We start from the raw sequence: 26722 nt of genomic DNA, 5'->3' as shown, positions 1-26722 counted from the left end.
GAGAGAGAGAGAGAGAGAGAGAGAGAGAGAGAGAGAGAGAGAGAGAGAGAGAGAGAGAGAGGCAGGCTCTGGCCACTGTTTTTTTCTTTCTTTTTCACCAGAAAACAAAGCCTGCTGAGACACACTAGAGCAGAGAGTGGAGAGAGCAGCGTGGTTCCTTATTGTAGGTAGGGGTCTAGAGAAGGGGAGATGGGCCACTGCTGGGCAGAATGACAGTTAAGGAAGCCGTCTGATGGTGGATAGACTGTGTGCAGTCCATGAGAGTCACATGTGCAGGAGAGAGGGGTTCCTGGTGGGCAGAGCGGCAAAGGTAGCAATTTGGATCTGGGATGAGTCAAGAACGAAGAAATCATCCAGATTTGGTGAGATTCAGAGAAACTGCAAAGGGGATATTTCTTGGTTTCAGTAGATCAGTCAGCCATGGGTCCTGGAGGGGCTTACACTCACCTGCCAGACTTCCAGTCTTGATGGTAAGTGCATGGAAAACATCCAGAAGCCTGTGGGTCACGAGAATAAGAATGACCTGCTTAACTCAAAGGCTGAAAGCTTGGGTGCAGGAATTGAGGCGTCTGGGTTAGGTTTGTGTAATTTTGGGAGAAGTTACATAATCTCTGCATAGCTCAGTGTCTGTAAGACAGGAGTAATATCTGCAGCATGCTCAAATGGTGTCCTTTCTGAGATGTGTGTCTCACAAGCTAAACGACACACACCTCCTTCCACCTCGTATTTCAGCTTTGCTGCCTAGTGGGCAAAGAGAAGGCAGGGTGGATCTTATCCGTGTTTTTACAAGCTCTAGGCTGACTTGAGTCTATTATTTAAAAGCCCTTAAAACATATTTGTTGTTCTTAGTTTTCAAAAGTTTTCAAAGCATGTCTTGGCCTCTGCAACTAAATGTTCATTTCTCTTAAGCTGCAGGGCAGTCCTCACAAGACAGGCAGGTTAACTGGCAGCAAGAGGGACAGAGTCATGTCTGTGCTAGAGCCCTGGGCCCCCATCTCACAATGGGCCCAAGCCTGGGGACACCTCCACCTAGGCAGGGCCCTGGAGACTCACCAAAAACACAGAGGACCAGAAGGCCCATCTTTTCGATGAGTTTCTGGCAGAACAACTTGCACCTGAGAAGCAGAATGCCCGCGGTCAGGGTCAGCTGCCGCGTCTGGCAGGTTCCCCTCTCTTTGCTCCATTGTTCCATCTATGTGTCCACTGCCTCTTCCTGTTCCCATCCTTATTCATCTTGCCCTTCTGCTCTAACGCCTCCTCCTCCTCCTAGGACCTCCAGAGTCACCCTCCTCTCCCTGCGATCTTAGCCTGCCCATGGTGGTGGTGGAGGGAGGGAAGACTCCCAGAGGAGCCGTGAAGGAAATGTTTAAAATGTAAAGTGTAACTAGAGGAATGAGGTGGACATCTCAGAAAAGGGATGTAGCAAGCTCAGGGAGACAAGCGGAGGTGGGGTGAAGTCATCCTGGTCAGGAAGAACACTGGCAAAGGAATCACGTGGGAACCTAGGTGGGGGTGCTCGGGGACTGAGAACCCCAGACTTGCAGGCTTGAGTGCACGGAGGGAAGCAGAATGAGGGTGTCTAGGAAGAGAATAGTGGGCCAAGGTTCGTGCTGGGGAGTCAAGCAATGGGGAGCTACAGCGAGTCTGGGTGGGGAATGTGGCAAAAGCCAGACTGAGGATGGCTCATCTGCTCTGACTAGTAGGAAGAGAACAACTGATGAAGGCACTGTCACTGTCCTCACCTCATCCTCCCCTCTCCCCTGTTTACCTGCAGGTGTTAAGGAGGACTTGCTGGGCCTGAGTCCTCAGGAAGCAGGCCAGGTAGGTGAGCCAGGCTGAAGAGGAGACAGGAGGGCAACAAGGAGTTGTACTCTCATTTGGGTCCCATGGTGAGTACTCACAGTCTGTCCTGAGCCTGGGGATACCTTGGAGCTGGGAGATACTCTCGATTTGGTGATTGAGTCCATGATAGTCCTTGGCTCAGAAGTTCATGGCTTATGAGTAAGCCTCTCTTGAAGATGGCAGTTAATAGAGGCTGGCACACTAGGTAGCACAAAAGATGGTGTGTTCCCTGGACACTGGGAACCTAGAGAGGGTTGTGTCCTTGTAGGGTACATTTCTGGAGTGTGGCGTGGTTTAAGTTAGGAAGTGGGGGTTCAGGGTAGATGAGAAGGTATGCATGGGGGAAAGGAGAATGCAGAAGAGGGTAGGTGTATAGCTTGGAAGACTGGTAAATAGCAAAATGGAGAGCCAGAGGACTGATGGATGGACAGAGGGTTGATTGTCTATAGTAACAGATGAAAATATGGGGGAAGCAATGAGTGTCTCAGTGGTTGAGTTAATGGACAGAAGATGGATGGATGAATGGATGGGTAAGGGATGGATGGATGGATGGATGGATGGGTTGGTGGGTAATTGATGGGTGATGGATGGATGGATGGATGGATGGGTGGGTGGGTTAATGGAGTCAAAGTAGAGAAGGTCCTGGGGACTGTTCCTCTTATATCAGCAAGCTTTCCTTTGATTTCTCCCTCCAGGGAGGCTCTACTTGGATTGGGCGGGCAGCCTGTAGCTCCTCGAATACACTGGCATCCAGGGAAGCCTGAGTTCTACAAGAGCCTGGTTTGAAGCTGCTACCCATCCCCTGTACTGTGGTAGTCAAGATAGTTACTCCATATATACATACACATATATCCCAGTATGAAGTGGGCTAGGTTGAGGCCTGGGGTGTTCATGCGGAGAGGCAACAGGAGAGGGTCACCTGCACAGAACATAGATCACAAGGTCCCTGCCAGCCACCGGATGCGGGCTTGCAGAGACCTGGGGTCCCAGGCTCAGTGTATGGGTCTCTGCTGCTCTACCCCCAGCTTCTCACACCAGGCACCACTGAAGGCCCAGGACTCTGTCCTTGCTCACTCATGTTTGCTGGGGCTGCCTCTGCCATTCTGTTGACATAGCTTCGTTGGGCGCCCCTGAGGATGACAAAGTTCACAGTCATATTTTATATCATACAAGATCCTTGGTGCCACTACGTTCCAGACTTAGAAGCTGTGAGCTAGGGACAGATGAGGTCTGGCTGACCTCGAAAAACATTTTTTCTTTGATGAAATGAGGCCCATAGGGGGCCATTCCTACTCTCCTCCTCCCTAGACAGTCATGGTTCTCCGTGACACTACACAGTGACAAGAAGGAAGAGCACAGCACAGCAGGAGCCTGGAATTTGGGAAGCACCAGAGAACTCTCTTGGCCCCTTTTGTTTAGGGAGATAGAAATATCTTCATTTTGTAAGATAACAATCTCTAAACATTTTTTTTATTTGATTCTATGTGTGTGTGTGTTTTTTTTTTCTAAGAAACCATACATCTAGCTGTTGTATTTTGGATACTAAATTCTCCAGATGGGTTAAAGAATTGGTTTCCAGAGTGGTGGTCTCTGGAGGTAGGTCTTTAAGAGGTGAGGCCTAGTAGGAAGTCTGTAGGTCATTGGGCACATATCCTGGAAAGGGATTGTGGGTTTCCCAGTCTTTTCCCCTTTCCCTCTTTGCTTCTTGGCCCCTGAAGTGATTTCTCTTCTATCTATACTTTTGCCATGTCATGCTGTCACAAAAAACCTACAAACAAACAAACAACCAAACACTCGGTCCTTGATTATGGCCTAGGACTTCCAAACCTTTTCTCTTTGTAAGCTGATTATCACAGGTGCTTTGTTATAGTGATAGAACAGTCTCACACAGTGTCCAGCTGTGCTGACCCAGTATTGGCCTTCCTCAAATATAAGATTTGTGCATTCCTGAGGCCTGTGTGGGATGTCAGGGTGATCAGTGCACCTCAAAATAACCAGCATAGAGGCGTTTGTAACTTCCTAATACAAAGACCTGCTCCTTACCCTGACCTCAGCATCACACATGTGTCATATGTACCATGTTACCACACTGCACCTGATAAAACAATCATATGCCAACTTAAAAATTAGGCATGAGACAATAATACAGAAGGATGAACTAAAATGCCCAGGTTTTAAAGAAATTCTTTCTTTCCTCATGGCCTGTTTTTTTTTGAACTTCAAATGGGAATCCCTGTTGCCTGCAACTCAATGGCTCTTGAAAAAGAGGGTATAGATATTTGTTTCCTTGTTCCCAACACTAGCCTGAGGTACAGTAGGGCAGCAAGCATGTGGGGCTGATGCAATACCGCACTCCCAGCTCAGTGTACAGGCTACAGCACACTGTAGGTACACAGTAAATACATGCTAAAATGATGACTGCTTTGTGCTCTGCCATTGCCCAGGAGACCTAGAGAAAGCTACTGTGAGCCTCTCTGTCCTCAGCAGCTACTGATGTAAAGACAGTTGACAAGGCCTGCTTTTCCCCAAAGAACTCTAAATGGGCTGGGGAAAGGCAGGAGCTGGCCTCACCTCCTAGACCTGCCACCGTGGGCTGTATCTTCAGGTAGGGTACACAAGACCCCGGTGTTCCTTGTCCGGGGCATTGACTTTCTTTTTTAAGGACCGAGGATGAGGATGGAGGTCTATGGAAGTCAATGAGGAGGAAGTGGCTGCCACTGCCACCACCACCATTGAGTATTACCTGGAAATGACATGGAATTTACTGGGTCAGGTGGAACTTTCGGCTCTGTGACTTCATAGAGCACTTGGATAGACCCTGAGTCTGTAGCCTGTCATCTGAACTTCTGTCTTAGCTAGGGTTCCATTGCTCTGAAGAAACACCATGACCAAGGCAATGCTGATATGGACAATATTTAACTGGGACTGGCTTACAGGATCAGAGGTTCAGTCCATTATCATCAAGGCAGGAACGTGGCAGCATCCTGGCATGCATGGTGCTGGAGGAGCAGAGAGTTCTACATACACATATTCAGAAGGCAAATAGGAGAAGACTGGCTCCCAAGTGGCTAGGAGGAGGGTCTCAAGGCCCACCCTTACAGTGACACACTTCTTCCAACAAGGCCACACCCACTCTAACAATTGCACACCTCCCAATAGTGCCCATTCCCTTGGCCAAGAATATTCAAAGCACCACAACCTCCCCTCAGATGCTGTTGTGACTTACTTTCCATGTGGAAGATGGGAAGGTTGAAGCTGTAAGCCAGGGAGGGCCAAGGGCCGAGGCTAGGCAAGGATGGAGGTGCCCACCATCAAGCCACCCTCCTTGGTCCTAAGACTCCTTGCTGCCTCAAGCTTCCTGGGCTTACTGCTTTCTCAGGCTGCATGTGAATAGATTTTCTAACGCTGAACTCACTGGCTGGTGTTTGCATCACATAAAATAACATTCTTTATGCGGTTGTTTTAATAAAGTCCCACCTTTTTACTAGGGAAAAAGAAAGCACCATAGTGGAAATGTCTGGTTAGGTTCCCTACCCCTCTTATCCTTGCCTGAAGACAGCCTGACCTTTCTAATTGTGAAGCTGAGAAGAATTCATTTTTACTCTCTGGTGGTCATGGCTCAGAATTGCAGGCTAAGGACCTATGGGAAATGGCATCCCAGGTCCCCAAAGTGGCCTGCCCACAACAACCTAACCATATGGATCTGTTAAATTGCATGGCATAGGGAAGGTGGAGCTAGCAGATGGAACTGCTGGTCAGATGACCTTGAGATGGGGAGAATAGCCTAGATTACCCAGTAGGCTCAGGGCTATCCCAGGGTCCTCACAGGTGACATGTCAGAATACGAAACTCATATTCCAGTCCTGCTGGTTGGAGATGGAGGAGGGGCCAGGATCCAGAAGACCAAGAAATAGCCCTCTCCTGAAGTCTTAGCATAGGACAACAGCTCTGCCAACACCTCTGATTCTCTCCTAGTAAGACTTGTTTAAACTTCTGACCTCTAGCGCTGCATAGTTCAGTTAATAGGCTGCTTGCTTGGCATCCATGAAGCCCTGGCTTCTACCTCCCAGTGCTCAACAAAACGGGACATGTACCTGTACTCCTGGAGCTTGCAAGGTGTGGAGGCAGGATGATCAGAAGTTGAAGGTCATTTCAGTCTACATAGCAAATTGGAGGCTAACCTGTGCTATAATGAGACCTTATATTAAAAAAAGAAAGAAGAAAGATGATAAATCTTTGAGTTACTAAGTGTTGTGACTTGTCTTTGCAGCCCCTTGAGAAGTCTCAGTGAAGGGGAAACTCAAATCCTGATAGTAATTCTTACAAAGCTTTCTAATAGTTCACTTACCCAATGTTATTTAGTGTGTGTTTCAGCTCATGGCATGGGGTTGAGCGTAACACTCCCCTCTTGGGGCTGTCAGCAGAGTACCTGGCATATAGGAGGTGCTTGGCCAACAGGGCTTAGTGTAGTTGCTCAGAGGCTGCAGTTTCTGGAGAAGGTGCTGGTGGAGAAGGAGACTCTCCCTTTGTTTCACTTGGATGTTACCCAAGTGTCCCTTGTGCTGGATGCACTGGAGAAGAGGAAGTATTCATGTTGAAAACAAACACTGAGAGTGGCATTGGTCAATATTTGTATGTCTCTTCACTGTGTGTGATGAGTGTGTGAAAGGTCTTGGGTGGTGGTGGACAAACCAATGCTGAGAGTGGGCTGTTATCAACCTCGGATGCCTCATTCTTTCTGCCTCTGAGATTGGGGTCAGGGGCACTGGCTTCGAGGCAGAGCTATTCCAGGAACACTTGATGGTGTCTGCAGCCCATTAATTCCATAGATACTAGACCTCTCCGATACCAGTTCCACGCTGGTCTGGGCTCCAAGCCTGGTATTTGGGCTGGTGTGGTCAGCAGGATTCATATGGAGCTCTAGAGTAGGACATTCCCCAGGTCACTTGTATTTGTGTCCCAGGTGAATCACTCAGAGGGATAGAAGGAAGTCCAGCCATTGCTTCTTGTGTGGATGTGTATACACATGTGAGTTCATGTGCATTATACCTCTACCCCAGAAAGCAGTCCATTGAATTCACATACACACAGGCACCTCAAATCGCTATCCTAGACTCACAGTCCCTTTCACTCAATAGCCCAACATACTGATCCACAGAACTCTTCACTCCTGTACCCATGAAGTGACGTCATTAACCAAGATGTCACCATGCCATGCCACCTACACACCCTCAGACACCCATTTCCCTCTGATACCAGTCCCCATGACCTTATGTATGTGCATATATAATGGTGCATTTGCAACCTCATGTTCACATAAACGCCATCTTTCCTCTCACACAGGTTGGGATACGCCTACTGAGACAGATGTGAATTTGGAGAGCCCTGGGTCAGCCGCACTGTCTTCTGTTCCCTTTTGAGTGAAGGCTCAGTGTGTAACCAATGTCAGGGCTCAGAGTTGGGGATCAGGGTTCAGATAGCCTCCTGCTCTTACTTAAAGAGTTATGGAAGAGCTTGGAGACACAAGGCTATCCCCCTGCCCTTGGGCACCTCTTGCTCCTGGACCTCGCCTGGGAAACTCTCCTGAAAGTATTCTCCTTCCAGAGAGCTATGGATACTTGAGTGGCAATGGCCCAGCTCCAGGGTCTCAGCAGTTGGCGGCCATGCTTGTGTACGTGGCAGATGCATCCCACAGGGGAATGAAGACACTTGACAAGGCCATGTTTGCAGGGAAAACACTTGCAACCACAAGCAAACTGGCCGCTCCCTGGCTCCTGCTTCATGGTCCTCAGGCGGCAATCGGGGGAGCCTCATAAAGCAGCTGTGCGCTTGTCCTTCAGGCAGAGCTTCTCAAGGCTGAGCATCCTCCATCTTCAGAACCTCTGAGGTAGGAATGAGCTGCGTAGCTGCCTCTCCCTCCGGCCCAAGGGGATGCCATCTCCAGTTACTCCCTTGCAACAGGCTCCACCCGTCCCTTGCTTTGCAGGGAACACTGGCAAGTGCCATATTGACGGACTTCAGCTAGCCCGTCGGAGCACAGGCTCTGCACTCCTGCAATGGGGGTGAAGACCCCCTCTCCCCAGAGCTGGGTACATGTTACCATTAGGCTGGTCTGGTCTAGGGGGAACTAGGCCACCCTCAGGCCATTCTTCATTTGGCTAGATTGACACAGAGATGGGAGTTGCCATGGGTCCTCCCTTGGTACGATCTAGACAGCTGAACACAAGCCTAGTCTGGCAGAAGGGGCTGGACACTTGACTCTAGGTGACTGGACTATAGGGTACTAAGGTAACTGCCTTTCGTACCCCATCATGACCTCATCATTGTCTTCTGATACTGCTTGGGTCTTGCTCCCCTACCTGTGCCACCCCCACCCCCATATCCCCATCTGCTGTCTCAGTTCAGAAAAGGCTACATCTTCTCAAGGCAGATGCAGGTCTTGACTAATTTTAGACTCTCTCATGGTTTCTTACAAAGCAAGTAATTCCCAACACAGCATGCAAATTGTATGTGTTTGGGGTTTGTTTGTAGCAGGGCTCTGACCATTACTCAACATGGGTACAGGCTGGCATGAGACAGGAATGCCTGAGGGTGGGATAGACATTCTGGTCTAGCTCCCTGATGCTTGTTCCTACCCTGGCCCACAGATCCTGGTACAGTGGCTGTGGCAGCCATGGCTGGGGCATGCAGCATAGGCCTGCTTCTGTTGCTGCTGTGGGCTGGGGTCACTGTCTCCTTGCCTGTCATTGTGGTCCGACTCAACAAGGCAGCACTGGATTATGGTAAGAAACCTGCCAACTTGTCACCCAGTGTGTTGGTGAGAGCCAGGTCTGAATGAACACAAGCATCTCAAAGGACTATATATTTTTGATTTTTGTGGTGCTTACAATGGGACTCAGAGCTCGGTGCATGCTGGACCTAGCCCAGGCTGTCCTAGAACTTGTGATACTAGTATTACAGGTGTCCCAGAGGAGGACCTGGGTTTGTAAGTGTCACTGTGTCCTGCTGCTCAGCAGCTAATTAGGGAGTCTGTGGTGATCAGTAGTATAAAAGTGCAAATGTAAACACACAGCTGTGTCCTTGTGTCTTGTGTGAGCACATGCTTAAAAACAACAAAACGAACAAAAAAATCGAGAATTATTTTTAAACATTAAAAAAATTGTGAGGCAGAGTCTCCTTAGGTAGCCCAGGCTAGCCTTGAACTCTCAGTCTTCCTACCCCCAGCCTTCCTGTTTGCTGGTATTACAGGCATGTGCCTGTCCCTGGACCTAGGTCAGCTAACTTGAGAGGCTGACTTTATAACTGTGAGTTCTTGTGAGTTTGGAGTGTCAGGGAGATGTGGTTTGAGCCCTGGGGAGTTTATCTGCCTGTGGCACGTGTAGTGTGTACCTCAAGTGCATGCATGAGCATGTGTGGTGTCTGTGCTCACACATGGACCTAGGAGAGGCGTGTCAAGTTCAGTAAGGTGGAAGCATTTGAAGTTGGATCTCTGTGGGGCTCAGCCACTCAGGGAGGTGGTAGTCAGGGTTGGAGGTACGGGAGTTGGGAAAGGGGGACACAGGTCTCTCCCTTATGGCTTCTCTTCTAGGTGCTTTCAAGTCCTACCCTCTCTCATGAGAAAAAGGCACATTGAGGAAACTGAGGCCCACAGGGAAGGAAAAAGTCACAAAAGTCAAATATTCCAGCACAGAAATCTTTATTTCCTACCAGCTGCCTCTCAGGAAACTTTTGGGGTTCTATCAAAATGGGGGTTGGAGATGCTTCCACAAAGATCAACTTTATCAGAGTGTGAGGGACTCTATCCAGACCAGAGAAGGGGCAGAACACAAAGCCGCGAGCCAGCAGCTTTTCCCAAGGCACACATACAGCTCTCTAGGACCTTGCATCCAGACAGATGGACAGACAAGGAAAGTGGTCAGTGATCCGTGACATAGTATGATTCACACACAGTGGGAATGTATGCCTGGGACAGGGACCTGGGGATGGCCTTCTGAGGTGTCTGCCCTGCCCTCTGCTTGTTCTGTGCAGAACTCCTTTGTCCCTTAGTCTCCCTGGCTCATCTCCTTGTTTGTTCTCAATGGGTGGAAACCTGGCAAGAAACCTTTGCAGCCCACAGCGCTTCCAAGATGGATGGGTGGCTTCTCACAGAGTCCTCCCCACATTACCCTGCAAGCCCCAGAGTGCAGGTCCTGTGCCAGAGAGAACTGTGAACAGAGTCCCCAGCCCAGGTGTGAGTCTCAGCTCAGCCAGGCTGGGGTGGGCATTGTGAACATGGAGGCCACGACCTTTCTATTCTTTGCTTGGAGAAACCGAGGCTCAGATGGGATCACAGAGTTTTCATTATGCTAGCGAGTCTGAGCCAAGTTCTAGCCTCGTGGCTTAATCTCATGGTTCCTTCTAGAACCCTCAGCTCTCTGTTTTATTCCATTGTCTTTTTAAGCCAGGGTCTAGGAGAGGGAGGAGTCATCAGAGCCAGACCTGCTTTTCTCTCAGCCATGTGTCCTCACCTCCCTGTAAGCTGGGCCTAAGGACAGAAGAAAGTGCTCAAAATAGCACCTGGCACACCTGGAGCACCGTGTGGGGATAGCCGCTGTTAGTGTAAAGTCCCGCAGCATCAGCACAAGAAGCATGCATACACACTGACTATTAACAGTGGTCCCAAGAACGCTTCTCGACCTTTTGGCTAAGATCAAGTGTACAGTGGTCCTAAGAGATGAGCATTGTAATCAGTGCCCACGTATCGATGGGGAAAGCGTGGCATGGAGCAGCCATACAGGCAGTGATCAGTAGAGCTGGGATCTGTGTCCAGCACCTGGGTACATATGATCAGGGTTAGGCTGCCCCTCCTCTCTCCTCCCAGGGGATGCCTCCTCAGAAACCAGGATTGGCTAATGGTTCCTTCATCTTGGTGACTTGGGAAAGTCTAGGGACAACTGCCGCTCAGATGAAACCTTGCCAGAGGACTAAGGATTTTACTGTATTGGAGGAACGGAGTGAAGAAGGGGAAGGGGATGGAGGCCATGATGAGTTGGGCACACTGCATGGGCTTGCCTGGTGCAGCCATTCTCCCCGTGTGCCACTCCAAGCTTGTCTCATCTGGTACCTGAATGATCCACCAGAAGGACAAAGCAGGTGATAGGTGGTGGATTCTTCATGCTTGGTGGATCCAGGAACTTGACTTCACCCTGCCCTGACCCCACAGTGTCGGACATTGGGAAAGCCCCTCTCCAGCAGGCCCTCCAGGTCACTATCTCTGATTTCCTGGATCCAAGTGGTGAGGTGCTTCAGTCTACCAGGTGAGTGCGCCCATCCTCCAGAGCGAGTGCTCCAGTCCTCCTGCTGCTAGCTGGAATGTTTGGCTGGCCAAGTCAGTGAGCTTTGACTCACTAGGAGGGGAATCCTAAATGAACTTTGCAGGATAGCCTCATCTGGCAATGTTCTGGACTATCAGATGAGCCCAGGGATCTACGGGTGAGTAAACCTCTCCAGGTTAGAAGGGCCCATCATCAGGGGTGAGGTTATAAGAAGACTTGGCATCCGGTAACCATGGGGTCACCCGGTAACCCTGTATTAGTTCATAAGTTTCTGCTCTTAGGGACTCAGACTGTGCCCCTGGGGTCTACAGATCTAGTAAGAGTATCAGCTTCTTCCTCCAAATGCTTGACACCAAATTTAGACACAATGACAATCCCAGTTTTATCCTCAGCCCCTTAATGCATAAAGACCCCAAAAGGCGGAGACATCCCAAACTCAAACACAGTAGCCACTGTGCCTATCCTTATGGGAATACCAAGTGACTACTGCAAGAGTTTTGGGTGTTCAAGAAATCTGTCTATTGAATTATCAACAAACCTATTTATCTGTCAACTATAATTTTCTCTCTCTTTTTTTCCCCCCGCTCCTGTTTTGTTTGAGTCACGGTCTCTTGCTATGTAGGCTGAGGCTACCCTTAAATTTGTAATCTTCCTGCCCCTGAAACATGGGGATCAAGGGCCTGAGATACTGTGACCAACTTATCATCTATAGTCTTGAATGCTGGAAGATAATACAAACGCTTAAAGACACCAGAACAGAGCACAGGTCAACACACTTGGAACCACAAGTTGGAGAGTGGGTGGAGCCAGAGTGCCAATTTTAGTATGTTATTGGCTAGGACCTTAATAATGCCCTGGATAGGGACCCAACCACTGGGAAGTTGCCCTAGGACCCTTGCTTTCAGCAGCAGGAACATATCCAGGAAGGCAGTGGCAGGATGCAGCAGGCTTAAAGTTGGGTTGTGTGGTGAAACACAAATCCATATCACTCCAGGCTAAAATGAGGCATTTGAAGGTGGGGCCATATTCTGATATCTGAATCATCTTAACCCCACCCCTGCCAGTTGCTGAGAAAGTGACTTTCACTTACACAAAAAGGAAGTCAAGGAGTCGCTGGGAGTGCTGAGCAGCTTGGAAGGGAGGGCATTTCCTGTTGGTGAGGGCCAAAGGTGATATTAGAATCTAAGACTAGAATACTCTGGAAATTTCTGTGTTGCAGGGAACTCAAGTGTCTCTCTTGGACTTCATGTTTACAGGGATATAGTTGGAAACTGTATGTAGTTAGGAACACATATGATCATCTTGCTTGTCCTGCCCGAGACCAGGCCCCTTTGTTTGCCTTTGCACTAGCTGAGTGTCTTGCATGCCTCCCATGCTGGAGAGCTTATCCCCCTTCTCTTGCCAATGGTCCACTCATGAGGAAGCCCTTCTTTATAACATCAACATGTGGGGTTGGCTCAGGGGAGCCTCCCTGAGGTTGCTTCTGTGCTTGATGGGAGTTTCCTTGTCCCTCGGATTCCAACCCTACAGGGTCCAGATTTTGGATGTCCATGTGCCCTTGTTCTCCTTGAAGTTCATTGCTGGCCTTGGGGTCCATTTATCGGCAGCAGCCAATTTCACGATCAAAGTCTTTAGGTGAGTAAATCTCTTTGTCAGTGGGGCAGGAGTTACAGGGTCTCTCCCAGGGAAGAGCAAGGGGAGAGGGTATCTCCATGGCCTTTGCCACCCTCTGGAGGAGTCAGACAGGAGAGAACCCTGGGGACCGTAGTCCTTCCCCAGTATCTGTGCCTCTGGTGGAGATGTCTCCCGTTTCTTTATTTTACTTGAGATGAACCTTGCAGGTGACTGTGAGGGTTTCACTGAATGGATTTGGTGCCTTAATTGTGGTGTTTGGCCTCTTCCACAGTGCCAAGTACAGAGGAGGTGCTCAATAAAGTGTGTTATCAGCATCATTTTTCTGTTCCAGGCAGCTCCCGTGTAACTGCATTTAATGTTAACGTCCTGTCATGCACTGACATTTCATGGAATCTTTTGTCTTTATCGCTTTGCCCAAGCACTGTGAGGTTAGGCTGCTCCTCAGTCCTTTGACGATGAGTGCTCCTCAGGGTTCTGATGTTAGGGTGCTCCGATGTAATGAGTGCTCCCTGGCCCTGTAATAGTATGAATGAGTACCTCTGTGTGTGAGTGCCCCATGACACTGTAATGTGCATTTCCCCAGCACTTAGATGTTCTAGGGGTGATCTCTGTGGCTGGGCACAGAGCTGGTGTTCTCACAAAATGAGATCTTGGAGAGTTCGGCATGGTGCTGTGAAGCAGGCACGAGTTTCCTATCGATTTCACAGAAGGGAGAGCTGAGGCTCACCCTGGCCAGTATCTGGCCCAGAGCCCTGTCATGGGAGCCAGAGGAAGCCTGAGTCATATCCATCTGCTGGGCTGTGACTCTGAGTAGGGACCTCTGGAGGGGTGACCCAGGCTGGGGGATCTGTGCAATCTTTATACACTGGGGTGGGCTCATGTCTGTCTTCTTGCAGTGTCCCCGAGCCCATGGAGCTCGTGCTGCCTGTAGACTTGCTGGCTGATGTGCATGTGGCCCGGGACTCTATTGGGACCCTTGTGCTCAGTGTCCCCACCTGCTCTTCGATCTTCAGTCCAGCCAGCATGCTGGACGGCAGTAATAGGTAGGTTTGTGGGAGCACTGGGTCTCAGGGATTCCTGATACCAAGGCTGTGGCACTGTTACTTGAGTTTCTTACTCAAGCCTTCATCCAATGGCAACAAAGGACCGAGGAGATTCCATCACCACATCTGTTTTATGATTTAGCACAGTGAAGCTCAGAGAGGACCAGGGGCTTGCCCGATGCGTGCATCTTGGTCACTTCCCTCTATCAGCTACCAGCACACACTAATGAGTTACTAGTCTCCAGAACGATATGAAACCAATCGGCCTGGTTGTCAGGGGCCCTTATAGGCCATACCTCCCTGCAGAGGTGGAGAGTACAGGTTTGGGAGGTAGTGCAGGACCAGCTAAGCTCTGTGTGGCAGGTGGCTGTTCAAGCCAGCATCTGAGGCTAACAGCAGCTCCCACTTCCATCTGTCATGTGGATGTCGTTCTTGGACCTTGACAGGAGTCATCTCCATGAACGCCACATTGTTTGACCAGGGGTGTACAAGGGTCCCTATGCCACAGGAAATAAATGGAGGTCCAAAGTACAGGTGATTCAAGGCAGATGGTTTCACCATCCCATGGTGTGGGACTCTCTTCCCGTCCAGCATTATACCTGCTCTTTCCTTAGTGTCTTCCACTCTGAGGTGGCCGAGCACTGGGGAGCCCTAAAAGAACTGTACCAGTCCCACAAAGCTTGACCTTTTCCCCAGAGAGCAGCAAATGCACAGAAGTCCACCCATGCTAGGTCCCTCCTGGCTGCAGAATGGGGCCAGGTGATATAAATACAACTCCAAGAGTGAAGTGGGCTGTGGCTGGGATCAAACCAAAGAGCCACAGCTTCTTCTGGGCCACTGTTGAAGGACACCAACATTCAGACAGGAAACTGAGGTCCAGAGCTAAGCAGATGCTTTCAAAGCATCACAGGCACGGGAGGCAACGTGACAAGTGGACCTGGGATCCCAGCTATACTTCCCACTCCTACCCATCTGAGTAGCCCTTGGGCCAGCTGGCTGAGGACATGGCCACAAAAGGCTATTGCAAGGTTCAGTGTCTGTCTTCTGACTCCTCTGAGCCTGGCCTCAGTTATCACCGTTTTGGCTGCTTCCAAACCTTGAGAAGAAGGATACCCTTCTCTGAGACTCATGCTCCTCCCCTGTGGGAGTGGGTATCACTGTTCTAACACTGCCTGGAGCATGGCATATTCTCAGATGGGCATCTCTGGACTGCTGACTGAGAAAAGAGACTTCTGCTCTAGCTATCTGTGTTCAGCCAAGACCCATGCCCAGGGAACTCAGAACTTTCTGTGCCACTTCCACAGTACCTCCCAGGAGCTGCTGGACCGAGTGCAGGAGCACATCAAAGCTGACCTGAACAACAAGGTAAGGGGCTTCTGGTCGATGGCTTAGCTGGTCGATGAGCAGTGGGGCTTCAGGCCCTGGGGGAGGGGACATTGTATCTTGATGTGCATTTGTGTGCATGTGTTTCAATGCATGTATGTGTACATGTGTGTCATGTGCATGCTTGTACATGTGTGTATCCAAGTATGTGATCGTGACCTCAGCTCCCTCCCCTCAGACTGTGTAATGGACATGTCATCCCTGGATGACAGTACTAATGTGTGAGAGGAATTTAGAACTGGGGATGGCAGAACTAGTCTGTTACGATGGTTAAAACTGTAGGTCTGAACACTGCATGCAGCTAACTTGGTGAGAGTACACTCTTCTTCCCCAGCCTCGCTCAGCCCGCCTATAAGGGGCAGCAGCCAGAGTAAAAGCTTCCTAGTGTGTGTCATTTCTACCCCAGAGGTGATGGCAGTATTCACAGGCTATGAGAGCCCTGGCCTGCTTCTCTACAGCTGTTGGCAGCTTCTCTTGCCTCCTCAGCATGCTCCTCAGAGTGGGTGGAGAGTCAGTCACTTCAAGAAGGAAAACAAAGGGATCCCGGGCTTGGTGATGCAGCCTGGGAGGCCTCTGAGGGGTGATGACAAGGACCTGCAGCCCCGCTGTTCCACCCACATCTCTAAATGGTCCTCACCACAGCTTTCTTTCTTTTGCCACAGCTGTGCTTGCATGTCTATGGCCTGGTCCAGGACCTCAATGTTCACTTGGGCACTTTAATTGGTAAGACCTGGAGCCCAGGGTGTGGGAGGGCTAGGACATTGGGGGCCCTAAGAACCTTCAGAGATGCCTCCCCGCACCTGGAGATGGTGTGGTCTTCTGATTCTAATAGTGTTCTCTTTCCAATTAATCTGAGAAGAAGTAGGCCCCTGGTAAGGCCACTGACCCAGGACTCTCCAAAACACATGGCTGTTCACAGAATCTGGCAACTTCCAGATGACAGAACCAACTCTATGATTCTAGAATCTACCAAGTGCCAAAAATAAAATAAAATAAAACCAAGTGGCTAATCAGTGAGCGATACTTTTAGAGAAACTAAGCCCCATTGATTCTCGGGATCTAGAGCCACTCCTACTGTTAGAGTCTCAGTGTTTTATTGGACAGATCTTCAGATTCTGGGGGATCTTCCTGCAATATTGAAGAATGGCTGGTGAGGTGAAGGGTGTGTGTATGTGTGTGTGTGTGTATGTGTGTGTGTGTGTGTGTGTGTGTCTGGAGGTGTTGAGCCTAAGGCTTGCCTTGGCTATCATGATGTGACTTGTGGGCATGAAGACGTGTGTCTTTTACTTGGATATTTGGATGCTTATTCTACAGACCTCTCAAAAAGGACACATATGTGCCCATCCCCTTGGGGACTGCATGATCATTAGTTCTGACTTCTGAACCTTGACAGTGAAAGCAGGAGGTGAGGACGAGAAAGAGAAGGAGGAGGAAGAGAAGAAAAAGAGAAAGAAGAAGGAAGAAGAGGAAGTGAAAGAATGAAGAAGAGAAATACTAATAATACTAATAATACTAATAATAATAACAAGAAGAAGAAGAAGAAGAAGAAGAAGAAGAAGAAGAAGAAGAAAAAGAAGAGAAAGAAAAGGAAGAAGAAAAAGAAGAAGAAGGAGGAGGAGGAGGAGAAGAAGAAGAAAAAGAAGAAGGAAAAGAAGAAGAAGGAGGAGAAGAAAAAGGAGGAGAAGAAAAAGAAGAAGGAAGAGGAGGAGAAGAAGGAGGAGGAGGAGGAGGAGAAGAAGAAGAAAAAGAAGAAGGAAAAGAAGAAGAAGGAGGAGAAGAAAAAGGAGGAGAAGAAAAAGAAGAAGGAAGAGGAGGAGAAGGAGGAGGAGGAGGAGGAGGAGAAGAAGAAGCAGTAGCAGTAGTAGGAGTAGTAGTTACTGTTGTTGCTGCCGAAGAGCTGCACTGTGTGAACAGCCTGGCCAGTCTCTCACTGAAATACCTGTTGAAACTGAATGGAAATGCCTCGGTGTGCAAGGAGCCGAGTGCTTATCCACAAACTCCAAATGTTACAGAACTCATCCCAGAATTCCTCACTGTCCTCACACTGACCTGTGCTACTGCTTGAGGACATTGGAAGGTGTCTGTGTGGCTTCCTAGACCAGTTGTGGTAGGATCTGAAGGCTAGAGAGCAGGACTGTCCCATCTTCTCAGCCACGGGCACCAGTAGTTAAGGCCTAGTAGCAGAAGCTATTACATGCGGAGACAGGGACATCTCATTTACTTCAAATCTTGCACAATCTTTTCCTTCATAGAACCCATTCAGCCAGGGCTTGCCAAGGGCGTTATCATTTTCCTCATTAGCCATTGCAAAGCTTCATCTGTTTGGGCCCTCCTCCAGCTTTGCCCTGACTCTGGTGTTCTTTCTGTGACACCGTGACTCACCTTGTCAGTTTGACCTTCCGCAAGGATGTTCAGTTGATACAAGGAAGGACAGTGTGAGGGTTGGGGTTGGTCAGGTGATCCAAAGGCTCTGGCTAGCCCAGGGGCACAGGGCAGGACCTTACTTTACCTGCAGTGGGTTCTTGAATGGATAGGCTCTGCTGTCATCCGCCCAGGTTATGATGGGAAAGCATGGCTTAGAGCTATGTCCTCTGTAGGGATGAGCCCAGGCTGCTTTTCGCTTCTCACATCCATCCACTACTCTGGCCACTTTGGAGTCATCTTGTCTCCTTGATTTCTCCTCTCCACCTAACCATCATGTTACCTTAAATAGGAGGTGGCAAGAAGCTGAGGTGACTGGACTGGACTTAAAGGGCACACAGTGGAATTATAGTCACACTGCTCCCATGCTGTGTGACCTTAGGGAAGTCGCTCATCTCTGTGAGCCACACCATTCCACCCAGAAATGAGGGATGAGAATTCCCAGCTCTGGCATGTGTTGGTGTTATGAAACAGCACATGCTCAGGGCCTGGTATCTGACAGGCTTAATAGTCAATGGTGTGCCCTTCTCCTCCTCCTCCTCCTCCTCCTCCTCCTCCTCCTCCTCCTCCTCCTCCTCCTCCTCCTCCTCCTCCTCTTCCTCTTCCTCCTCCTCTACTGCTGCTGCTGCAGGATTGCCTTCAGGTGCCCTGTGTTTGTGTTTATTCCAAAGATCAGCTCTTACCTTTGTCTTTGGTGAATTTAAAACATCTAATAAAGGGATTCTAAGGGGCCATCCCTGGAGGATAATTACATGAAGCTTGCACACCTAGGGTGCACAGTGGGAGAAGCTGTGAGTTTATTGTATTAAAAGGATGTGTAGTGTAAATTGGTGGTGTAGGATTGTATGCATTTTCAGTACATAAAGTGGTGCCCTAATTTGTAGATGTAACATAGAACAGTTAAAGCAAGCTCATTAATATAGCCATACCTCAAATCTTTAGAGTCTATTAAAAAGCACAGCTCAGCTTGGTGGTGGTGGCACATGTCTTTAATCCTATCACTCAAGAGGCAGAGGCAGGTGGATCTCTGTGAGTTCAAGGCCAGCCTGGTCTACAGAGCTAGGTCCAGGACAGCCAGGGCTACACCAAGAAACTCTGTCTTGAAAAACCAAAAACCAGTCCAAACCTACCTACCTACCAACCAACCAACCAACCAACCAACCAAAACCAACAACAGCAACAAAAAAAAAGCACATGTCAAAGGGGTGTATCAGCTAGTCACAGGTTTCCAGAAGGCTGTGTAACAAAAGAAGCACACCTGGGCTCCTGGGCTATATTTTCCATTTCCTAAATATTCACATGACTTTAATGTTCTATTCATTTTTTAAAAACAGGCAGTAATTTGACTTTGTGGAGTCCAGTTCTCTGAGTGCTGACAAATGCAGGACAGTCTACCAGTCTCCAAATCCCTTCTTCTTGCTCCTCCTGCTTTACCTCCAAACTGTGAGACCCACTCACAGACAAGGAAGGGAGCCACACTGTGTTGTTGTCACAATAAAAAACTTCAAAATGTTAGAGAAAATGAAATTAAATCCAGCTGAGACAAAAAGCGGAATGGAGATATATACTTATACATTTACTAATATGTCTTTGTATGTTTTAATACATATAGTTTTATATAAAATAGTAAGTATATTAGTTACATGCCTAAATGTAACAAAACTATACAAAGCACATAGTACTTATCCACAAATGATATTTTATAATGGACATATAAATATATATGAATAGATATGTAAAATATATATACATATTTATACATATAACTATACCTCTAAAAACATGGGCCATTGGGGCCATTGGGGCCATTGGGGCTGGTGGGATGGCTCAACAGTAGGAGGACTGACTGATCTTCTAGAGGACCTGAGTTTGATTCCCAGCACCCACATGGCACACATATGTACAACTATTCCTTGGTTCTAGGGAATTAAATACAATACCTTTTTCTGGGACACATGTGGTATACAGACATATGATCAGGCAAAAACACTTATATGTATAAAAAATAAAATGTTTAAAAACCTCTGGGCCACCCATGGCTTTGAGGGTGGGACTGTGGCTTGAGCTAGACTGTCCATTAGAGGGCTTCTGGCCTGCCGCGCCTGCAGCCATCTCTGGACATGTGCTGCCTACCTTCGAAAGCTTCCCAGGCAGAGGACTCTGACCCAAGAGTAGACTTACAGCCCAGGCCTCTGTGCTCCGCTTCCCTGAGAGCTGCCTTGAGGCTCTGTAAGATGTTAGGTCTGTAATTCCTTGCTCTGGCATTTTAGTTCCTGAAAGGAGACATGTGATTGGGTGAAGAGACCAAAGTTTTGGGAGTAGACTGACTTGTGTATGCCATCTGGGGCAAGAATGAGCCAGCCATACTGTGTGTGTGCATGTGCGTGAACTCTGTGGAGGTGGAAAAGGAGATGGTAGAGGTTAATTGTCTGATTGATCAGTGGGAACTCTCCTTTATTCCCGTGTCCCCTTCTTGCCCCCATTAGATGGTACTTGTGCCTGGATTGAGCCTTTCCCTTCTGCACTTTGGGATCAATGGTCTTTCAATGATTTGGCACATTAGCAAACAAACCTGTTAGAATCGTGTCTGAACCAACCAGTAGGTGGATTCTGGCACATGCCTTTGAGGAGGGCTCACTGGGCTTGGTGACTTTTTGTGGCCTGGTTCTGTCTGAGAAAAGTTGTCAGTAAATTTGCTGGTTTAGTGAGGGGCTGGTGCTCAATGCCTTTCTGTTTTCATGAAGGCCTCAGTCCCGTGGGCCCTGAGTCCCAGATCCGCTACTCCGTGACCAGCATGCCCACCATCACCAGTAACTCTATGTCCCTAGATATCAGAGTAAGTACCTCCTGGTCAGCCTGGTGCTGGCATTGTCGGTGTCCTGAAAGGGTCCTAAGAAGGTGGAGGGTGAAGGGAGGGAGGTTGTTGGTACTACAGGTGGAACTGTAGCCCAAGTCTTTACTGCCAGGCTGGTGCCCTGGAGCCCTGGGTCTGTTACAGGCCCTAGGTTCCTGATGTCCTGCATGTGTGCTCCTGCGTCTATCCAGGCTATTCTCTTCCTGCTGGGCAAGCCCATCCTCCTGCCTCTGCATGGTTCCCACACCTTTGTGTTGCCACGGACTTCGGGTGATGAAGGAGCCATGGCAACTGTGGGGCTCTCCCAGCACCTGTTTGACTGTGCCCTTCTGATGCTTCAGAAGGCTGGTTCGCTCAACCTAGAGATCACAGGGCAGCTGGTGAGGGCTGGGTCTGCCCCCTGGTCTGGTGGCAGGGTGCTCTGTAGTCTATTCTGGGGTCATTCTGTAGATGCAGAGTCGTGGGCAGTGGGCAGCTGGAGTGGGGGATACAGGATGGCTGCTGGAAGGAACCCGTGGGTAAGGAGCCCTACCCATGAGGCCAAGCAGCAGCCTTGATTGTGAAACTGCCTCAAACCTGCCACGATGGGGGCTGATTTCAGAATTCAAAGAACAATCCTCTGAACACCTCTGTGCTGGGCCAGTTCATCCCTGAGGTAGGTGACATTTCCGCTCACTGTAGGCCAGAGGCTCAGGGATTGGGGTGGGGGTTCCATGGGCTCCATCTACCCCAAACATGATGGTTGAGGGATGAGGGGAGGAGGTAGTGGTGGTGGTGATGGTGGTGTCAGTACCTGCCATTTAACCCTCTCTCCTCTGCCCATCTCAGACAGCTAGACTCTCCTCTCTGCATTTGTCTATAGTCTACTGAGCCATTTCTTTCTTTTCTTGTTCCCTCCTTGCCTGTAAGCTCTAGATCAGAGTCAGTGGCACACATCTGTAATCCCAGGACCTGGGAGGTGGGATGATCACCAGCCCAAAGCCAACCTGGGTTTATAGCCAGATCTTGACTTAAAATCAAACAAAATGGCAGCTCAGGCATCCCTCTCTGAGGAGCTCAAGTCTGGCCCAGAGGCCTGGGCTGGAGCCACCTCTGAGTTTAGTCATAACTAGAGGGTGACAGCTTATTAACAGCCAACATGGAAGACTGAGAAGCAGGAATTCGTGCTACCCTCTCCCCCTTTGATGTCCCAGGTGGCTCACCTGTTCCCTGAGCCTACACCAGTGGTACTCAAGGTGCAGCTGGGTGCCACACCCATGGTCACACTCCACACCAGCAACTCCACTCTGCAGCTACAGCCCTTTGTGGAGGTCTTTGCTGCACCCCCAAACTTAGCCTTGCAGTTCCTCTTCTCCCTGGATGTGGTGAGTGATGGGCCAGGTGGGACTGGTCAGGTTGGGGTGACGCTCCTGGAGACCTCATATGTCTCTGTGCTCTCCTCTTTTGCTTTGGTTTATCCACATCTACCTCCTGAACTTGCCAGAACGTTCTGCCCCAGGACCTTGGCACATGTGGAGCTCTCTGCTTACAGCCCTCTCCCTTTGTTTTTGGCATGGCTGCTGCTGCTTTGTTTTCAGTTCTTAGCTTAAGTGTTGAAGCCTTGCTCAGAGCAGCCTTCCTGGGTCAGCCTATGTAAGAAGGTCCCCATCACCCTCTGCCTTTGTGTCAGCCTCCACTTTCTGGAAAGCTCCCGTCTCGTTACTTCTGGAAGCTTCCCCAGGGAAGGGCCCCCACCTATCATCTTTACACTGCCATTGCTTGTAAAGCGCAGAGCTCAGTGAGCTCCATAAACATACATGGTTTGCCAGGTGAGGGAGGGGTGGGCCGCTCCATGACATTCCTTCTCACTTCCTCATGGCGTACAGATGGTGAATCTGGACCTTCAGCTCTTCGTGTCTGAGGCAAAGCTTCGGGGGAGCACATCCATGCTGGGGTGAGTGGGCTTTCTGACTCAGCACTCAGTGATGGGAACCTCAGGGGAAGGTGGCCCACCTTGAGCCTGTCCCTGCTTTTCTTTCAGAGGACTCCAGCTCTCTGTGGCCACCTCCAATGTGGGCTCTGTTGATGTGAGTGGGACGCTGGGCTGCCATAGGCCTTGGAGTGGATGTGGAAGCATGAGAATGACACATATCACATAACTGGGCTTCTCTGGGAAGCCTGGGGACAGTGACCTACCTGGTCTCCATGTGTCCCCACCTCCTTGCCTGTCTGTATGCCTGTAGACTCAGTTCAGCCCTCAGCACTGGTCAGTGGGATGGTCGGCACTGGCTAGTCCTTCATCATGTCATGTGATCAGGCTCCTGCCACCATGCATATAGTCTCTTGTCCCCATGCATCCATGGGATGTGAGTTAGTATACCCAAGCCCTCTACCAGGTGTCAGTTTGCCAGCCTAACTTCCATCTGCCATCCTGCAGTCTGTTGGGCAGCCTTCCTGTTGGTAACTCTGATACCAGGGCTAGAACTCTCTCTGGGCTGCTTGACCCCCAAGGCTGATCTAGTTGGGGATTTGACTGGTGCTCAGCTGGTGTGGGAGATGCACCCTCCCTCCTTCCCTTGATGTGCGTCCGCTTGTATGATTAACTGTGTTCTTCTTCTCCGATGTCTGCTCCCCCCACCCCCACCCAACCCTTGGCCGTGGCTGCAGATGGATCAAGTACACACACTCATAAGCAATATATCCCAGAAGCCCCTGCTGGATCACCTCAATGGTGAGTCCTGCATTCTACTGCTTTGACCCTCTGGTGACCTCTTGAGCCCACACCTCTGTGTCTGTCCATGTCCCCAAGCCCTTCCAGGCTCAAAGGTTAAAGGTTAGTGGTCTTTGGGGTCCATCTGCCTTTGCCTCTTGGTACATATTCATGCAGCTAATGTAGGGTTTTCACAAAGCTCTTGACCTCATTTCAGTTTGCCTTCCATAGGATGAGGACGATCCTGCCTCCCACTCCAGATCCCATAGTGTTCCCAAGCTGCCAGCACAGGGCTGGCTGCAGGTGGAACTCTTCCTTTAACTAACGTGGACTCTTCTGTCTCTCTGCAGCTCTCCTGGGCATGGGAATTGTCCTCCCCAGTGTGCTCAATCTCCATTATGTCTACTCCGAGGTCTTGGTCCATGAGGTAAGAGCCTCTGAGTGACCAGGGAGTCTCTTTATAGGGGAGGAAGTGTCACCCCTCTGAGAGCTTACCCCACGCCTTCCAAGATCACACACCAAACCTTAACTGAAATGTGATGGAGGAGCTAGGACTTGAGAGACCCTCCTGGAAGGGCTCTCTGTTCCTCATCACACCTCACACCAGAGGCTTCAGGGCTTCAGCTGGTTCATGTTCCCGTGTCCTGAGATGGGCCTGGCCCCTTGGTGTCTAAGGTGAATAGTAGAGAGGTTCCTTACAGCCTGTCAGGCAGCTCTGCAGCTGGGAGGATGAACTTGGCAACTCCCTGAACCTTCTGTGATTATTGTCCCTGGGTCTGGAATAAATTCATCCTGACACAGCCAGGATGACACTTTATGATCCCTTTCTGTCTCACCCAGGGAACTTCGAGCAAATTCTCTAAACAGTCTGAGCTCAGGACAGGAAACAGGATCAAGGTCCAAAATCTGGCTGTCCAGGGAGGACGCTTACCCTAGCTCCTTAGAAATGGTGGCCTTAATATTCTGATGATCCGCTCTCATGAAGATGGATAGGCCAGGGTCTGAGGAGATGACTCAGTAGATAAGGACTTGCTGTGTAAGTGTGAACACTCTAGAGTCCCAGTATTCACACTGGTGCTTTGCCTGAAAACCCAGCACCCAGGAAGCAGAAATAGGGGATCTCTAGGGTGAGCTGGCTACACTCACAGGCAAACTCCAGGTTCATCGAGAAGCCCTGCTTTGGTAAACAAGGCAGAGAGCAAGGAGGAAGACATCAGTTGTCTACCCCAAGTCTCTACAGACAGGAATGTGAATCCATGCAATGAATGCACACACCATGCAACATAGACATGAAAAAAAAAAAAGAGGGACAGTCAAACCACAGAGGGATCAGAACTATTGATGGGAATTGTCACAAAACATGTCCCACAACAGCCCAACACGATGGAATTTTCTGCAGTGACTGGAATCTGCGTTGTCCAAAGCTGTCACTTGGCACATGGGACTCTGCAAGTGAAGATCTGAATTTTAATTTTTTTAAAAAAACGTAGCTGGCTATGGTGATACATGCCTGCAGTCTTAGAACTTGGGAGGTGGAGGCAGAAGGATCAGAAATTCAAAGTCACCTTTGGCTACCAGAGAGAGTTCAAGGCTAGTCCAAGGCAGCTCTTCTCCCCTCTCCTAATTAAGAAAATGTGTTAGCCACAGGAGGTTAATGGTTGCCATACAGGACACTGAGCTACCTGTGGATGGGAACTGGGTCTCATTTGTTCTTTACTGACTCTCTGGTGTCTACTGTAGGGTTAGGTGTGTGGCGGAGGCTCAACTGAGGTTTGCTAACTGAATGGTTGGATGACCAGACTAATGTTGCAGGAATGGACAGTGATCCTTAGGGTTCATTTCAGTAGTGCAGTGTGGAAAGTATGGGAGGTGCAGGGAGTGCCCATCTCTGTTAGGGAGAGGGAACCCAGGGATTCTGCACTCCTAGTCAGGAAACGGCAGTGGCATGGGCCGTGGCGCGTGGAGCACAGGCTGGTCACATGCTGGCCTGGCTCTTTTCTTTTTTAATTTAATTTTAGTTTTTATTTATTCACTTTACATCCCATTCATTGCTCCCCTGCTAGACATCCCCTCCCACAACCCTTCCCTCATCCCTCATCCCCTTCTCCCCTGAGCAGTTGGGTACCCCTTTGGGTATCCCCCCTACCCTGGCACTTCAAATCTCTGCAAGGCTAGGCATGTCCTCTCCTGCCGAGGCCAGACAAGGCAGCCCAGCTAAAAGAACATATCCTACAGGCAACAGCTTTTGGGATAGCCCCTGTTCCAGTTGGTCGGGACCCACACGAAGATCAAGTGGTACACCTGCTACGTATGTGCAAGGAGGCCTAGGTTTAGCCCATGTATGTTCTTTGGTTGGTGGTTCAGCCTCTGAGAGCCCCAAGGGTCCAGGTTAGTTGACCCTGCTGGTCTTCCTGTAGAGTTCCTGTCCCCTTCAGGGCCTGCAACACTTCCTCCTATTCTTCCCTAAAAGTTCCCACACTTTACTGTTTGGCTGTGGGTCTCTGCATATGAGTCAGCTGCTGGGTGGAGCCTCTCAGAGGACAACTTGCTCCTGTCTGCAAACATGAGAGCATCATTAATAGTGTCAGGGACTGGTGCTTGCCCCTGGGATGGGTCTCAAGTTGGGCTGGTTATTTGTTGGCTATTCCCTCAGTATCTGCCCCATCCCCGAGCCTGTATTTCTTGTAGACAGGATAAATTTTTGGTAGAAAGTCTTGTGGGTGGGTTGGTGTCTCTATTGCTCCACTGGGGTTCCTGCCTGGCTGCAGGAGGTGACTGGCCTGACTCTTGAGGACTCTCGTTGCCTTCCTCTGTAGCCGTATGAGGTTTGTGCTGCTCCTGAAGTGACAGAGCAGGAGACTGACAGCTAGTGAGGTTATGGCCTCCTCTGATGAGAATGCTACCTAAAAACAGGTTGAAGGGGCGTCAGGGGTCCCACATAAACCTCTGAGTTTGCCTGTGTTTTTTTGTTGGTCTTCCAGGGCTATGTTGTGGTATCCAGTGGATTTGCCTACCAGCGTTGAGCCAGAACCATGAGAAGAGCCAGTTGCTCAAGAGGCTTTTCCCCCCAAGCCTGAGGACAGAGCCATGTAGAATTATCATCATCAAGCCAGATGACCTGTGTGGCCTGCTTAATCTTTGCTGGACACCTGGGTCCCTCTTTTGCTTCCTTTCTTCTGTGGGTCCTCCTGGGGAGGAGGCTACTGGATGTAAGCTGTGCAGACCTGCTTCTATCAACATTAAATGTCTTCTCTTAAGTTGCAACTCCCAACTAACTGACCCTGTAGCCGAGGCGAGCTCTCTGCTGTGTACAGCCTGTAGGTCTTGGCTATCCTTAGAGCCACCCAAGCTGCTCCAGAGAGGAGAAACACAGGGACCTATTTCTTCTTACCATGCCTTTCACCTCTTACCTCCTTGTCTAGGAAGGTCCTGTTCTGAAAGAGATCCCTGGAGAGTGACAAGGATGAGTTGAAGGTTATGAGTAGTTCAGACACTGTGCCTTCTTCTGGTGGCATTCCACCCGGAATCTCAGAGCTGGACA

The 26722-nt window shown here is 49.6% G+C and overlaps 2 protein-coding genes across 3 annotated transcripts in view; one reads left to right on the top strand and one right to left on the bottom strand.

Annotated features, from left to right (window-relative positions):
* Sun5 (Sad1 and UNC84 domain containing 5) overlaps nucleotides 1-4578 on the bottom strand; it is a 14341-nt gene extending 9763 nt beyond the window's left edge. The window contains exons 1-6 of one of the 2 annotated variants that reach the window (XM_028775328.1): nucleotides 4414-4578; nucleotides 2917-2972; nucleotides 2687-2761; nucleotides 1769-1835; nucleotides 1054-1115; nucleotides 448-497 (exon numbers count right to left, since the gene is read on the bottom strand). In XM_028775328.1, coding sequence (XP_028631161.1) covers nucleotides 448-497; nucleotides 1054-1115; nucleotides 1769-1835; nucleotides 2687-2761; nucleotides 2917-2972; nucleotides 4414-4487 — 384 coding nt within the window. In that variant the 5' untranslated portion in view covers nucleotides 4488-4578. The remainder of the gene's footprint in view (nucleotides 1-447; nucleotides 498-1053; nucleotides 1116-1768; nucleotides 1836-2686; nucleotides 2762-2916; nucleotides 2973-4413) is intronic. The other variant, XM_028775329.1, reaches the window with a different exon arrangement.
* Nucleotides 4579-7314: 2736 nt separating this feature from the next.
* On the top strand, nucleotides 7315-26443 carry Bpifb2 (BPI fold containing family B member 2). The gene is made up of 16 exons (XM_028775331.1): nucleotides 7315-7729; nucleotides 8490-8624; nucleotides 11045-11138; nucleotides 12687-12791; nucleotides 13688-13834; nucleotides 15139-15199; nucleotides 15880-15940; nucleotides 20383-20474; nucleotides 20684-20872; nucleotides 21094-21147; nucleotides 21686-21856; nucleotides 22358-22425; nucleotides 22513-22558; nucleotides 23139-23202; nucleotides 23532-23608; nucleotides 26163-26443. The coding sequence occupies exons 2-16, from the start codon at nucleotides 8516-8518 to the stop codon at nucleotides 26202-26204; spliced, it is 1380 nt and encodes a 459-aa protein (XP_028631164.1). The 5' UTR covers nucleotides 7315-7729; nucleotides 8490-8515; the 3' UTR covers nucleotides 26205-26443.
* The last annotated feature ends 279 nt before the right edge of the window (nucleotides 26444-26722 follow it).

This window comes from Grammomys surdaster, unplaced genomic scaffold (genome assembly GCF_004785775.1).
Source record: "Grammomys surdaster isolate TR1022 unplaced genomic scaffold, NIH_TR_1.0 254, whole genome shotgun sequence".
NCBI classification, from domain to species: Eukaryota; Metazoa; Chordata; class Mammalia; order Rodentia; family Muridae; genus Grammomys; species Grammomys surdaster.
Note: the sequence above shows the minus strand (reverse complement) of the source record. Positions and strands in the feature narration are given on the sequence as shown.

What these genes read in the sequence shown, in the direction of transcription:
- Bpifb2 (XM_028775331.1), top strand. Translation starts at nt 8,516, where the DNA reads ATGGCTGGGGCATGCAGCATAGGCCTGCTTCTGTTGCTGCTGTGGGCT. An exon ending in CAAGGCAGCACTGGATTATG is followed by an intron (nt 8,625 to 11,044) that starts GTAAGAAACCTG and finishes CTGACCCCACAG; the next exon opens with TGTCGGACATTGGGAAAGCC. An exon ending in CCGAGGTCTTGGTCCATGAG is followed by an intron (nt 23,609 to 26,162) that starts GTAAGAGCCTCT and finishes TTGGTCTTCCAG; the next exon opens with GGCTATGTTGTGGTATCCAG.